The 16,278-nt window shown below is 42.7% G+C and overlaps 2 protein-coding genes across 2 annotated transcripts; both read left to right on the top strand.

The window, feature by feature from the left end:
• The first annotated feature begins 2,074 nt into the window (after positions 1–2,074).
• On the top strand, positions 2,075–3,361 carry LOC138881348 (uncharacterized). The gene is made up of 2 exons (XM_070161567.1): positions 2,075–2,419; positions 2,537–3,361. The coding sequence occupies exons 1-2, from the start codon at positions 2,075–2,077 to the stop codon at positions 3,359–3,361; spliced, it is 1,170 nt and encodes a 389-aa protein (XP_070017668.1).
• A 2,374-nt stretch (positions 3,362–5,735) lies between these two features.
• On the top strand, positions 5,736–6,107 carry LOC138881347 (uncharacterized). Its single transcript, XM_070161566.1, has one exon. It carries the CDS (start codon positions 5,736–5,738, stop codon positions 6,105–6,107), a length of 372 nt encoding a protein of 123 aa, XP_070017667.1.
• The last annotated feature ends 10,171 nt before the right edge of the window (positions 6,108–16,278 follow it).

The following is a 16,278-nucleotide window of genomic DNA, read 5'->3' as shown; positions in this document are numbered from 1 at the left end:
TGAACCGTGTTAATTAGAGCTAGCTAGTGTATCTCGGGAGAGTGTATTGAGTATATTACTGTGATTACTCGGGAGAGATTTACGGTAAGATAAGCGTTCATGATTGATAGAGAGGTGTTGGTTAATTTGTATGAAGCATAAACAGAAGGGATTCCATCAATAAGGGAAGTCATTACCTTAGCGTTTTCTCATTATTGTTTACAACCTTAGCATCCTTAGTTTACAGCTGTTTATTTACTTGCAATTTTAGTTATTTAAGACACCATCAACTGTGATTCAAACGTTTAGGAAAATTGGTTCTCAAGAGTTTAGTGGGTCTAAAGATAGTGATTGATAGGTTAACTCTTTGTGGATTCGACTCTGGGCAGAATACTCAGGATATATTTGCAACGTCTGCAGGGTCCTTTTTATAAGGCGTAGTTGGGCATGATCAAATTTTGGCGCCGTTGTCGGGGAGTTAATGGAATTATCAATTACCATTGATAGAAATACAAAATTCGTAGTGTAGTCAGTTTTCTCTACACCAAATTTTTGATTGAAATTTTTGACGGTTGTTGACGTGGTTGCACAGGTGTATGCCTAGAAACTCTACGAGGACTGGAGAACTACTTGAAGGACTCTCAGACCCCGAGAAAATATTTCGGATATTGAACCGTGCCAACAAAAGACTTCAACAGCCTAATCAAACACACAAACTCGAAATTGACATGGGTGACGTAGACAACGTCAACGGAAATGTCAGAGATATGGCACCTCCTGTGCCTGAGGCTACACTATATGATTGGGCACAACCCACAGCTCACAATCTGGCCACTGCCATTTTTGTGCCCGCGATACAAGCTGAATCGTTCCAAATCACAAACAATATGCTGCACTTGCTGCAAAACAAGGGACTATTTTCTGGGACACCAGCCGAAGATCCTCATTAGCACTTGAAGAACTTTCTGTCGATTTGCAAAACTCAAAGACAACCCAACGTAACTCCGGAAGCAATCAGGCTGTTATTATTTCCATTCTCGGTGACAGGAGCTGCTCAAGTCTGGCTAAACTCACTTCCCATAAACTCTACAGAAACTTGGGATGAGTTAGTCAAGCAATTTCACATCAAGTTCCACCCGCCCAACAAAACAGCTCAACAAATTGATGAGATCATGAGCTTTAAACAGAAACAATGGATACACTGCATCAGACATGGATCCGGTTTAAAGGAATGTTGGTTCTATGTCCACACCATGATATTCCAGATCAGATGTTGGGACAATGGTTTTACATGGGACTGTCAGATAGCATGAAGAACATTGTAGATGCCTCAGCTGGTGGGGCATTTTTGAGCAAAAATTGGAGAGAAGGTTAGAGTCTGCTTGACAAAATGGCTCAGAATTCGGGGTGGACGACGAGGAATGCATCTATCACTCCAATGGTGCACTCAGTGCCTTTTGACCAATCAAATTCCATGGTTGAAAATGTGGCGAACCTCTTGACACAGATAAGCATACTCACCAAAAAGGTGGAGGAATCAGGGGAGAAACAACAAGTGCACATTGTAGATACTACCAATGGGGGCTTGTGCACATCTTGCATTTGTTAGCCAGTTGGTAATCCTTGGAATGCAGAACATGATTATCATCATCAGCTCCTTGAAGACATGAACTATGTGTCAAACTATGGAGGCCAGAGATAGGGCAATCAGAACTGGGGTCAGCACACTCAGCAGCCATACAGACCACCTCAGCCACAGTACAATGCTGGAAGCATGGGAGGTATGAGACCTCCCAACAATATGACACCTTATCCAAGGCCACAGGGGTACAACAATCAGCAGCAAGGGTATCCACCACCTCAGCAACAACATGGTGGAAGGCAAGAAAATGGGTTCACGAGACTTGAAGCAATGATGCAGCAGGTTATTGGGTCCAATGCAAAAATAAATGAAAGAGTAGATGCACATGACGCAACAATAAAAAATATTGAAGCGCAATTGGGCCAAATTTCAATGTCTCTGAACAATCGTCCTCAGGGGACATTACCTGCAGACACCTAGATTAATCCAAAAGATCAAGGCCCAAAGCAGCTGATGGCGGTGAGTCTCCGTAATGGCAGGGATCTATATGTAGAACAAGAGAGAGCTCGAGAAAATATACAGGTTGAGACATTCATTCCAGTGCCCATTGAGCTGGATGAGTCTATGATACTGACAGAGGTGACAGTCCAGCCTGCTCAGGAAGAAAAGAACATTCAGCAGGAGACCGAGAAAGTAGCTGAGCCAGTTGAAGAGCCAGTAGTTGAAATAGTAGCTGATAAAGAGAAATCCCAAGTGATTGGGAAGAAGAGACCTCCTGCACCCTTTCCACAAAGGCTGGCCAAGCATCAAAAGGAGGAGCAGTATAAAAAGTTCTTTGAAATGCTCAAACAAATCCAGGTAAATATTCCACTGATTGAAGCTTTAAAGGAGATGCCTGGGTATGCAAAAATGATGAAGGACTTGATGTCCCGGAAATTTTATTTTCAAGACTTGGCTACGGTTATACTTACTTAGACCTGTAGTGAAGTGGTGACGAGACCTATTGCTGAAAAGCTGTTTGATCCAGGTAGCTTTACAATTCCATGCACTATTGGGAATTTCGCCTTCGCTAAGGTGCTCTGTGATTTAGGGGCCAGCATTAATCTTATGCCCTTGGCTATCTATAAGAGGTTGGGCATTGGGAGAGCTAGACCCACCTCCATGTTGTTGCAGCTGGCCGACAGGACTATGAAGCGTCCATTCGGTATCCTTGATAATGTGCTTATTCAGGTGGGGAAATTTGTGTTCCCTGCAGATTTTGTGATCTTGGATTGCAAAGTGGATGAAGAGATTCCTATAATCTTAGGAAGACCATTCTTGGCCACGGGGAGTACTCTGATTGACTGTGAGACTGGGGAGCTCAAAATGAGACTCAATGATGAGGAAATAACATTCAATGTGCATAAGTCTATGCGGCGACCAAGCGAGTTCGCCAATTGCTCTCTTATTGATGCCGTGGATGTAATTGTAGAGTCTGATGATGAGGTGTTGACAATTGAGGACCCCCTTGCTGCATGTTTAATGAACTTAGATGAAGTGAATGGTGAGGATTTGGCGGAATGGGTGTTGACATTGGAAGGTATAGGGTTCTGGGAGAGAAATCTAGAGTTTGAGCCCTTGCACTTAGAAAAGAGAGAAACTCCTCCAGCTAAGCCATCCATTGAAGAACCACCAAAGCTGGAGTTAAAGCCATTGCCAGCCCACCTCAGATATGAATTTCTGGGACCTGACTCGACATTACCTGTTATTATCTCATCTAGTTTGTTAGATGTGCAGGTTCAAAACTTTTACAAGTACTAAAGGAGTGCAAAACTGCCATGGGGTGGACCATGGCAGACATTAGGGGGATCAGCCCCGCCTACTGCATGCACAAGATTCTGCAGGAAGAGGGGCACAAACCTTCCAGAGAACATCAGAGGAGGCTGAACACCAACATGAAGGAAGTGGTGAAGAAGGAGGCGATAAAGTGGTTGGATGCGGGAATTATTTTCCCAATCTCTGACCCCCAAAAGGGTGGCATGACGGTTTTGACAAATGACAACAATGAATTGATCTCAACAAGAACCGTCACAGGTTGGAGAATTTGTATGGACTATCAAAAGTTGAATCTAGCCACCCGGAAAGACCACTTCCCACTTCCCTTCATTGATCAGATGTTGGACAGATTGGCAGGGAGGTCACACTTCTGTTTTCTGGATGGGTACTCAGGGTACAATCAAATCTCCATTGCACCGGAGGACAGAGAGAAGACCTCCTTCACATGCCCGTATGGCATTTATGCCTTTAGACGGATGCCCTTTGGCCTATGCAACACACCTGCCACATTCTAACGGTGCATGATGGCCATATTCACTGACATGGTTGAGGACATAATGGAGATGTTCATGGATTACTTCTCAGTGGTGGGGAATTCATTTGATGAGTGCTTGATAAATCTGACGCGTGTGCTGAAATGGTGCATCGAGACTAACTTGGTTCTGAACTGGGAGAAGTGCAATTTCATGGTACAAGAAAGCATAGTCTTGGGGCATCGGGTGTCAAGCAAGGGAATAGAGGTGGATCGCGCGAAAGTTGATGTAATAGCAAAGTTGCCTCCACCAACTTCAGCCAAAGCCATCAGAAGCTTCCTTGGACATGCCGGTTTTTACCGGAGGTTCATAAAAGACTTCTCCTAAATCGCCAACCCCCTCTGTAAGTTGTTAGAAAAAGATCACCCGTTTTTGTTTTCTGATGATTGCAGGGTAGCATTTGAGGAGTTGAAAAAGAGACTGGTCACAACACCCATCATTGTTGCCCCCAACTGGGAGCAACCGTTCGAACTAATGTGTGATGCCAGTGACTATGCAGTGGGAGTAGTGCTGGGCCAGCGGAAAGACAAACTGATGCACCCAATCTACTATGCTAGTAGAACGCTGAGTGGAGCCCTGTTGAACTACACTATGACTGAAAAGAGATGTTGGCTGTAGTGTTCGCGTTTGACAAGTTACGATCCTACCTGATAGGGTCCAAGGTAATTGTATATACTAACCATACAGCTCTCAGGTACTTAATAGAAAAGAAAGAATCTAAGCCACGCCTGATTCATTGGGTGTTGCTATAGCAAGAGTTCGATCTTGAGATTCATGACCGTAAGGGCACTGAGAATCAAGTCGCTGATCATCTATCACGACTTGAGGGAGATGAAAATGTAGTTGAGGTTGAGGAAATACTGGAAACTTTTCCAGACGAGCAGCTGCTCGCCACCACTCATCAGGAAGCGCCATGGTATGCAGACTTTGCTAATTACCTGGCCAGTGGTATAGTTCCTCACGACCTTTCATCGGCCCAAAGGAAAAGATTTTTTCGTGAAAGCCACCAGTATTACTAGGATGAACCTTATCTGTTTAAAATATGCCTTGATAATATGATCCGGAGATGCGTCCCCGAGATAGAGCAATTTTCTGTTTTGCAGGCTTGTCACGCATTGGCGTATGGTGGACACTTTGGAGGGGTTAGGACAGCGGCAAAGGTGCTAGAGGCTGGATTCTTCTGGCCGACAGTGTTTAAAGATGCGCACCTATGGGTGAAGGTCTGCAATGAATATCAGCGGACCGGGAACATTTCCCGACGCCATGAGATGCCCATTAACCCAATTCAAGAGGTGGAAGTGTTTGACGTCTGGGGGATTGACTTCATGGGTCCCTTCATCAGCTCCTATGGAAATAAGTACATTATTGTTGCTATAGACTATGTGTCCAAATGGGTGGAAGCTGCGGCGTTACCCACCAATAATGCAAAAGTGGTGGTGGGATTTCTAAAGAAGAACATATTCACCCACTTTGGGATACCACGTGCAATTATCAGTGATGGAGGCACTCATTTCTGCAACAGGGCCTTTGAAAAGTTGCTTGCTAAGTACGATGTGCGCCATAAGGTGGCTACTCCTTACCACCCGCAAACTAGTGGGCAGGTTGAAGTGTCCAATAGAGAAATCAAGAGTGTGTTAACCAAAACTGTGAACGCCACAAGAACTGATTGGGCGAGGAAGCTAGATGATGCACTCTGGGCTTACAGAACTGCCTTCAAAACTCCAATTGGTATGTCACCATACAAGTTGTTGTTTGGGAAGGCCTGCCACCTGCCAGTGGAACTTGAACATAAAGCGTGGTGGGCATTGAAATAGTTGAACTTAGACATGGAAGTTGCGGGCACGTCAAGAGTCACTGAATTGCATGAGCTCGAGGAGTTCAGATATCTTGCTTTTGAGAGCACAAAATTGTACAAGGAGAGAATGAAGAGGCTGCACGACCAGAACATTGTTGAGAGAAATTTCAAACCCGGGGACATGGTATTGCTATACGACTCAAGACTACGTCTGTTCCCAGGTAAACTTAAGTCACGATGGTCTGGACCATTTCGATTAGTTGAAGTTTTCCCTTCAGGAGCTGTTAAAATTGCCACAGAGAATGACTCTCGTACATTTAGAGTCAATGGACAAAGATTGAAGCCATATGTGGGCATGAGCGAGAAAAAGGAAGTGTCTGAGCTGCACCTGACTGAACTATAGAGGTTGAGCGAGCCTTAAATGCGCTCATCCTGCGTCGTGCCGCGACGTTAAATCAGGCACTGCGTGGGAGGCAACCCACGAAATTGTTGTAAGTGTAACACATTATATAAAAAAAAATAAAAAAAATAAAAAATCAGACAACTGCCCAGACTGCGGTTCCACCGTGACCGCGGTCAAACCGCGGTCAGAGACCCCCTCTAAACTTCGTTCACCGCATTTCCACTGCGACCGCGGTAGAACCGCGGTGGGAACCCCTCTCTGAACTTCGTCTACCGCATTTTACCACGACTGCGGCAGAACCGCGACAGACCCCGTCGAGCCCAGGTATGCAGAAATTTTTTATTTTTTTTAATTCACCCCCCCTTTTCTAATTCACCTAACCCTACACCCACCCCAAAACAATTATTCCCCCTCCCTATTCAGAATCCCTCCCTTCTCTTTCTCTCTCAAATCCCTCCCTCACTCCCAAAAATCGCCATTGTCATCTTTTCCACACCTCCTCTCACCACTACCCACCCCTTCCAACCTTCATCAAGTAAGTGTTCTCTTCTTTTTGATTCTATTTCTTCTTCTAATTAGTGTAATTTAGTCTAAACTAGTTTAGTTAAACCCTAGGTAGGAATAGTGTAGATTTTCTTTCAAATTTTGCTTCTTCTCTGTTTTTATTGTTGTATTTGCTTCTTGTGGATTTGTTTGGTGCTAAAATGGTTGGGTCTTTCTTATACTTCGATTGTGGGGGTTGTTTAGATGATTTGGAGGCCTAGAAGTAATTTTTGCGGTGTAGTTTGTTGGAGGGCCCTTTTTGGCCGAAAATTTGGGGCTTGTGGTGCTATTTTGAGGTATTTTGTGCCTATCCTAGGTTGTGGTAGTGTTGTATTTGGTGAATGGTGGTGTTATATTTAACGTGAATCACTTGAGGGAGTAAGTGTGGGGTGTTGTATGCCAGAATTTGTAAGAAAGTTATGGGGCCATTGTGGAGGTTGTAACCTGGAACACCTCACTAGTTGGGGGTTTGGCATAGTGTATGAAGGGAATAAATAGGGCATATTATTTGGTGTCATCGGGTGGTGAAGTCTGAGTAACCATCCGGCTGGCACATGTAGGATATATATTTGATGGTTCTCTTGTATTCTTTGCAGGTCATATGGCTCGTAAGAAGCAAAAGAGATCGGCAGGCACGTTCCAATAGCCTACATATGATGCCTCTAGGTTTGAATCAGAATTGGCAGAGGACGACTTTCATGCCTAGGCCTCAAAGAGCTTCATCCCTGAGATTTCGATTGACAGGGCAGCCCTCCGTACAGAAAAGGAGGAGATGTATGAGAAAATCCGGTGGAGGGAAATGGAGTTCTTATTTGATGAACTTGAAACGGTGAACATGATGCTTGTAAGAGAGTTCTACGCGAACTGGCCATCACATACGTTGCAGGAGGTGACTGTGCGGGGAAAATGGGTAGATGCATCAGTTAAAACTATTCAACAGGTGTTGCGGCTGCCCCGGTTTACTAGTGACGTCGACTATTACCAGGACGCACCAGGAGTCACTAGGGATATTATGACTGATGCACTCTGCACAGGGGGCAACCAATCTGGATACGTGACCACATCACCCTGAACTCCAATTCATTCACTCATTTGGCTAAGTGTTGGCTTACTGTCATTTGCAGCCGGTTCTTACCCTCGGGCAACACGACTGACGTGAACTTCCAAAGAGCCCTCTTGACATAGTGCTTCGTCACAAAGAAAGTTTTTGATGCGGCAAGACTTATTGGTGATGAAATGATCATACGGTCCCCACTAAGGTCAAAGGGATTCTACTTCCCTTCCCTAGTGACTACATTGTGCCCGCTGAAGAATGTCCCCACCATCCTACTGATGGAGAGTTGCCCCCTAAAGCAGCTTTCAGAGCTTCGGGCATCAGAGTGGGCAGGAGTGCACGCACCACCGTTCAGATCGATGATGAGGATGATGACCCGGTTCCCATGGCACCATCCAGGAGATCCTATGACAGTGCCAGACCCTCTCAGCGCCCCCACGCTGGGGCAGGCTTATCCAGATCACAGTCCACCCAGCCTATGTTGCATACTATAGAGGAAGAGGTCGCGGATCTTCGCACCTCGGTGGAGGGCCTACACACGCGTATGGATGCCATGTCTCAGCGGCAAGCCAGGTCTGAGAGTCGGTTTATGTCCTAGTTCCGTGCTTTGGGGAGAGCTTGCCATGTGGACCCCAGCACCGTCTCCAACTCTGATTGAGGCTTAGGGAAGTCTTCTTACCCTTCTGCTCGTTATTTTTGTTACATGGGGACATGCCATAATTTTTAAGTGTGGGGTGGGAGACTTGCTCGGGTAATGTATTGTAGGGTATATAGACATGGTGTATGTGGTAGTATTTGATTGGTTTTGTTGTATATAATTGATTGTACTCACATTAGAAGTAACTGACTTGGCCCAACGACGGACATTTGTCGACAGGTCTCTTGAGGGTCAAAGTCGGATTTAAAAAAAAATGTAGAGGACTCTTCCTGAGGACGGACCACTTGGACAGTACTCTTGAGGGAAGTAGTCCATGTAGTTTCTTTATTTTATTTTCTTTTTTCTTTTTTAGGTAGTGTAGTAATTTTCACTTGGTTTTTCTTTTGACCACGGTTATTTTCCAAGGGCTTTCCTTGAACCGGGTTAGGTAGATTTTTCGTTTGTAGTTTTAGGACCAAAATGGGTGAAGGCTAGAATGCAACCCTTGATGTACACACCTGAAAATAACAAAAACGAACATAAGGGTGCGACATCTAGGCTCGTTTGTAGACTCGTAAATCTATGCCTTAATTTTGCACATCCTGTCTTGCTTGAACGCTCGTATGATTGTGTTGATAAACTGATTCGGAATGAGTTACATGCCAAGTGTGTGTGAGCTATTATTTGTATTCTGTGCTTGCATGTGATATCTAGAACTTGCCCTGTGTGTTTGCAAAGCGAAATAGAAGTTGTTTGGTTTTAGAGATGATTGAGGCATTTCTTTGTGTAGCCTGTATATTTGTGAATCCACCTGTATATATTGCCATAGTTAACCCCTTTGAGCCTGAAGCCTGTTCTTTGATAACCCTATAATGACCTATATCCCTGTGTTTGAATAGTTTGACTGTTTGAACCTGTACCTCCTAGAAGCACTTGAATTACTAAAGAACATACAAAAGTCAAAGTGTGGGGTGGTAAGGAAGTAGGAAAAAGGGGAATCAGGAAAGAAATACTTGAATGGTGCAATGGATTTGTAAAAGTAAAATAGTTGCACCTAAAGAAAAGTTGGGGTCACCTATGAATTAAAATGTGGAAGAACGAGTGGGCTGAGCATGGAAATTGAAATAAAAGGAAGTGTGTGTTAAAAGTGCTTAGGGAGGTTAGTCACTATATCCAAATATATCCTACCCGTCCCTTAGCCTACATTACAACCAAATAAAGACCTCTTGATCTTTGACTGAATAGCTTGATTAGTAGAGTACTACACTAGGGACAAGCTTATGGTGTGTCTGTGTGGCATGTGAATGTTCTTTGCTGAGAGTGAGTGAATTCATCCTATCTTTGGTTCCTTGTTGCTTGAATTTTATGTGTGTGGAACTTCTCTCAGAATTATGATGTGAGGGCATGTGACTCAGGAAGAAAAAGTGAGTTTTCACCTCTGTTAGAGTAACTAGAGAGAGCGTGAGTGTGTCATGGTGTTAGAGTCTTCATCTGAGGCGTGACTGTTGCACTGCTTAGGTTGTTCCTTCATAATGGCGGGTGTGGCATAAAAATTGGGTAATGCATCGAACGATTAGACCTAGAAGTGTGGTTTTACTTGCTTGAGGACGAGCAAAGGTTTAAGTGTGGGGTATTGATAATAGGTGAATTTAACTATAATTAGGCCCTAAATAACCACCTTCTTGTATAGTTTGGATGATAAAAGTGATAGCAAAATGCTTTTATTAGTGTTTTTCATGCTATGCAGGTTATATATGACCAGAGAAGGCTATGGAGTACTTTTGGGATCAAATATGGAGAAAAAGAGGCCGATCGTAAAATTTCGTCAAGTAAACTACGCGAAACAGCTCAAATCAGAACTGAAAGAGGACTGCCGCGGTTCCACCGCGACCGTGGCAGAACCGCGGTAGAAGATGGCTGCAGACAAAGTGAGATTCAGAGAGCATGTTTGGACGCGGTTTGACCGCGACCGCGGCAGAACTGCGGCGGAGGCGGAGAACTTCAGGGACTAAAGTGCAAAACACGGGATTTTCAGCCCAAAACCCTATTTTAAACACTAGACTTCGCCCAAGAGAGGATGTATTGATTAGGAGAGTATTTTGGCAAGGAAAAACAATTGTGAGAGATCACCTAAAACATCTTTCTTCTTTTCTTTGATTTTTCTTGCAAGTTTTATGATGAATATTGTTTTAGCTTGTTTACCCATAGTTATGAGTAGCTAAATCCTTTGTCTAAGGTTTTGATGGAACCTATAGGGGGATGAACTTCTTGTTTATGTGAATACAAATTGCTAGTCTCAATCTTTATTTGTTCAACTTTGTGCATGTTGTAGTTAATTGACAGGATCCTCAATTAGCTGTGCCTATTTAGTGTGCATAACTCGGGAGAGAGTGTATATTTAGGTTATTGTTGAACAACACCACTCCCAAAGTATAAGAGGGATCTATAACTGTGGGTTTAAAGGCGTGATTAGGGATAACAAAGCCTTGAGTGCAATCTAAAGTGAACCGTGTTAATTAGAGCTAGCTAGTGTATCTCGGAAGAGTACATTGAGTATATTACTATGATTACTCGGGAGAGATTTACGGTAAGATGAGCGTTCATGATTGATAGAGAGGTGTTGGTCAATTTGTATGAAGCATAAACAAAAGGGAATCCATCAATAGGGGAAGTCATTACCTTAGCGTTTTCTCATTATTTTTTACAACCTTCGCATCCTTAGTTTACAGCTGTTTATTTACTTGCAATTTTAGTTATTAAAGACACCATCAACTGTGATTCAAACGTTTGGGGAAATTAGTTCTCAAGAGTTTAGTGAGTCTAAAGATAGTGATTGATAGGTTAACTCTCTATGGATTCTACTCTGGGCAGAATACTCAGGTTATATTTGCAACGTCCGCAGGGTCCTTTTTATAAGGCATAGTTGGGCGTGATCAGTAAGTCTCCTGTCTAACCTTTTTAGGAGAAATTTACCCCGTAGGTGTTATGTTTATTATGTGCTACATGTTGTGGGAGCTTCGCACGTATGAGGTGACGAGTGTCCGTACATATGCTAGAATTCCTGATTATGTCCGGGTAGACTTAGACTCACGCTATGCTTTAATTGTACTATTTGAGTTATTCTTGCCTTAAAAGCTTTAATTTCCATTTAGCCTGAGAATAGACTCACGTAGAGTATCGAAGTTGCTATTTTATATACTTGACGAGCTACTTGATTAGCCGTGAAAATTGTACTTTCTTTTATGGATTTCTTTTGCGTTATGAGTATTCGCTCGATAGGTTTTCTTGAATTTTATAACTTACACTTATATTCGTGAGTGGGCTTAGTCATTTTCTAATAGGATCAGGCTGGACGCCTTAGCAATACTCTTCTGGGATCAGGCCGTTCGCCTCAGTGGTATCATGTAATACTCTCATGGGATCGGGTCGTTCGCTTTGGTAGTATCATGTAATACACTCTTATGGGATCGGACAGTTTGCCTCGGCAATAATATATTACACACTCTTATGGGATGGGTCGTTCGCCTCGGCGGTATCATGTAGCACACTTTTATGGGATCGGATCATTCACCTTGGCAGAGTAACAAATTCTTATGGGATCGGGCCGTTCGCCTCGATATGATTATGTATCACACTCTTATGGGATTGGGCCGTTTGCCTCTGCAGTCTTATAAAAACTCTTATGGGATCGGGTCGTTCGATTCATTCACCTCGACAGTTCTATGAAACACTCTTATGGGATCAGGCCGCTCGCCTCAGCAGAATCGTGCGAGATACTTAATAAAGAGTCCGCATACTCATGAGTTTCCTGACTTAAGATGTGACTGTTGGTTTGGTATTGACCATTACGTATTCCATTTGAGGAGGTATCCAATAATTGAGGCTTTGTGTTCACTGTTTAGTTGTAGACCGTACTATTTTCCTATATCTGTTCTCATTATTTATTTACCATATTTCATACTTGTCTACTTCATTATATTTGATTTACTGGACCACTAGTAAGTGTCAATATCAACCCTTCGTTACTACCTCTTCAGGGTTAGGCTAGATACTTACTGGGTACGCGTTGATTCACATACTCATGCTGCACTTCTGCACTAAATGTGCAGGATTTGAGAGGTTCATTTGGTTGTCATTTGGGCGCGTAGGTGCAACTGCTGAGGGGACTTTATGGTAAGCTACATTCTATTCTACGATTCAAAGAACATCGAGTCTCCATTATAAGTATTTACTTTATCTTGTCTATCTTGTATTCTATACAGATATTGTATTGTTATTGTACTTCTTAGTAGATGCTCATGCACTTGTGCCATCGGGTTTTGGGATATTCTAGAATTTGTTTATGGTTTTGCTTACCATTGACACACTTTTACTTTATATTTCATTTAGATTATACGTATATACGATTTTTAATGCATTGATTTACCTATCTAATAAGATTTATGATTTAAAAATAATAAAATGAATAGTTAAGTTGGTAGTTCACTGTTTGCTTTCCTAACAGCGACGTTGGGTACCATCACGACCTATAGTGGATTTTGGGTCATGACAGCTTGGTATTAGAGCGCTTTCATTCTTGATTTCCTCATCATGCGGTTTGATTTCATTGAAGCTTATGTTTTCATTTCCTTCATACTCATTCTTATACGATGTTGAGCGCTTGTTGTCAATTGGGCATCGAGGAGTTGTAGTGGTGCTACAGATATGGTGCAGGATGTTTTTCGATACGTATTCGGGCGGACTAGTATCGACGCCTTATGGAGGGGTATTCTATCATTTTAGCCCAGTGTTAGTGTTGCCTATAGTTTTGAGGCTATACATAGTGTATTATGATATTCATGCATTGTTATCGCACAGTGTTGGTGAGAATGATAGGGTGCATATTTATGTGTCGTGGCAGTAAATGTCCCAAGAGGAGGATTTCTCGGTTCATTGTTTAGAGATTCGACATTTACTTCCAGAGGAAGAGAGGCAATCAGACTATGGATGTTCAGGCTTTGGTTGACAGAGTAGCGAGATTGGATATTCAAACTTGGTAGAATTCTTGTTTGTGATGTTGTATTGTCGTCCTTGTTTGAACGTATTTAGGCTCGTCGGTGTGATGGTCTTCATTGGTTTGCCTTCGGGGCAGGGTGTTATGAAATGGTACCTAGGAAGTGGTATCAAAGGTGGCGCTGTGTGGCAGCTTCATGCTCGAATCGATGTTTCTAATGTTGATGTCTTTATAAAGATGATCGTTATGGAGGCCTAGAGTTAGTGGCAATTCATTAGTTTGGATGCTACCGAGATGGATTATGATTTGAAACAATATCTTAGTAGTGAAAGATAAGGAATGACATGAAGGGTTATGTCTCGCAGTAGATGAGTTTTTAGCAGGTCAAGTGCAAGCAACAGAGTTCGAGTAGTTTGCTTAGGAAATTTGAATGTGATGGGAAGAGTTTGCTTGGAACGTAGAGGGATGTGAAAGATTGATTATTATTTAGGGATGCAACATAACTTCGAGTTTTAGAACGTATTGTTGAACCTTCAATTGATGCTAATGGGATGAACAGGCTCTTGCATCTGGCGGATGAGTGTGGACCTAGGAGAATCAACTAATTTCATAATGGGCGTGGTTATGGCTATGTCGTTGGAGGATGTCGGCATAAGGTTACACAGGTGGGCTATTTGTTATAAGAAGGTTAGGGGTTGTACGACACTTGATGAAGTTCCTATAAAGAGTTTTGCTTTCTATCCAATGGGATGCATGTACTGTGATGTGAACTTGGATCTCTTGAAGAAGATGATACGATTGTCAGGAGGCCGAGTGTGCGATTGTAGATGATAATTCGGGATGTGTTATGATCAGTGCAACAAGAACCTATGAGAAATTTGGCTGAGCAGCAGTGCGAGATCATAGTAATTGAGGAGGAGGAGTCATTGTGGGTTCTAAGTTTATGTGAATGTGGCTTAAAGCTAAGTGGGGGAGCCCACTGTCTATGACTGGGTCACGTGGTGATATGCCTTTGCAGTTTTGGGTTATCAGTACGTTGGTGGATTAGTTATTACTAAGGGAAGAAAATATCAGGGGTAATTTGAGCAGGGGATTTGATGGATGTGATGTACAAGGAAAAGTTTTCATCTGGTTCCTTCATTGGAGTGCTCATGAGCTAACAGAGCACTAGTGGTTTGGTTAAATAATCGGGGACTAGACTATGTGACTCTCAATAATGGTTCTAGTTGATTCCAAATTTAAAGTGTGGTGCCTAAGGATTTTGGGTGCGTTATGTAGCTGAGGACTGTGTTTTGCAATAGAGTGTGAAGGATACTTGGGAAAATTCTATGTTATCATCGGGTGTGCGGTGCAGTATTAGAGAAATGGGAGAAACAACTTCAGATTCGTAGAAGATCTTTTAGAATGGGTGTATCAGTTGGAGTTACTACTGAGTGTGTGAGGAGAGTATGAAATGACTTATGGGTTATGAGGCGATGTGGTCTTGTGGTTTGGGGTCACTCGGGGTGAGTGTCGATTGAGCTCTGTTATGTGGTTAAAAAGAGTTTTTACTTCGGAGACAAGTCAAGAGTAAATCAAAAGAAGTTGAGTCAGTTGGTAGTGGTTTGGATCAGTATGGTTAAGAAGATAATCGGTTCCTTTGGTGCGATAAGGCCATACAGGTGTTTCGTGGCTAAACTTACGGGCTTGGCAGTCTCCGTAACTTGACTAATTTGGAGGTATTTGATTCAGATAGTTTTGTTATGTGTAAATGGGCACCGAAAAAAGTTATGGTGGTTTAGGACACAATTTAGGTTTTTGTTCTCTACATTTATAGGAAGTTGGTTATATGCCGTGATTCTTCTTTTAAAATGAGTTAAATAAAAGGTTTCTAGCCGATGGAGTGTTTATTCTACTAGTGTTTCTGGATTTATTATGAAATTTTTGTATCCTCATGTAATAGCATGATAAGGGCAGTGATCAGTGTGGAATTGGAATTGAAGGATCGAGGTTGGGATTCAATTTGACAAGAATGTCACGGTCTCGGAGGAGAAGGGGGAATATTTTCGATGTTCAGTGTATGTTGGCGCTACCTTAGTGTCGCCAGAGAATGGTTTTCTATGTGAGTTGTATGTTTTTCGTGTCTTCAGTTATTCTATGTGATACTCTATTATGCCATGTGGGTTGTGATCCCGCTTAACTTGCGATGTTATATGAGCAATATGGCTCTCGAGATGCAGGACATTTATTGCACCTTAGTCGCGCTTGGGCCTTTGTAGCTAGAGTAATGTTATGCACTTGGCTTACTTGTTGTTGATATACGTGTGTTTCATGTTTACGAGAAATATGGCTTGGTGGGTATTTCCTTATTTATTGTTATGTGTGGATCGAGTGGCACGCTGCCACGGGTATCAAGTTTGGATCGTATTGCACGCTGCAACGATGTCATGTGTGGATCGGGTAGCACGCCGCAATAGTGAGATATTGAGTACGGTTCCTTACATTTATTTTGTGTGCCTTGTTTTTCATCTTTGAGATAGTTTCATAGTATTTGTTTGCTTATTTTTGTTCGTTGCACAGGCTGGATAGTTTTGTATCCAGGTTCGTTATTCCTTATTGGTCATATTTGAGTTGTGTCTTATTGGTGCATTGATGGCTCCGTATGAGATTTTAGACGGTGTTTGAGGTAGCTTATTGCCCGAGCAGCTTGTACTGGGTGAGACGAGGTTGTTGGACCTGGAATTTGTGCAATCAGATTCATATAATGTATATTAAAGTAAAAAATTCACTAATTAGTTCAGAATGAGGCAATGGTTCTCGCCAAGCGGAGAGACTCCATGAGTTATTGATTTGGCATGTAGTTATGAGTTTCTACATATCTCTTACATCATTACGGTATTTCGAGGGATCACCAAACCGATACAGCTAAAGCGCCATGACACAACCTTTGGGCTTGGGTATGAAT

Source organism: Nicotiana sylvestris, chromosome 11 (assembly GCF_000393655.2).
Source record: "Nicotiana sylvestris chromosome 11, ASM39365v2, whole genome shotgun sequence".
NCBI classification, from domain to species: Eukaryota; Viridiplantae; Streptophyta; class Magnoliopsida; order Solanales; family Solanaceae; genus Nicotiana; species Nicotiana sylvestris.
This window is presented reverse-complemented; position numbering and strand designations above follow the sequence as displayed.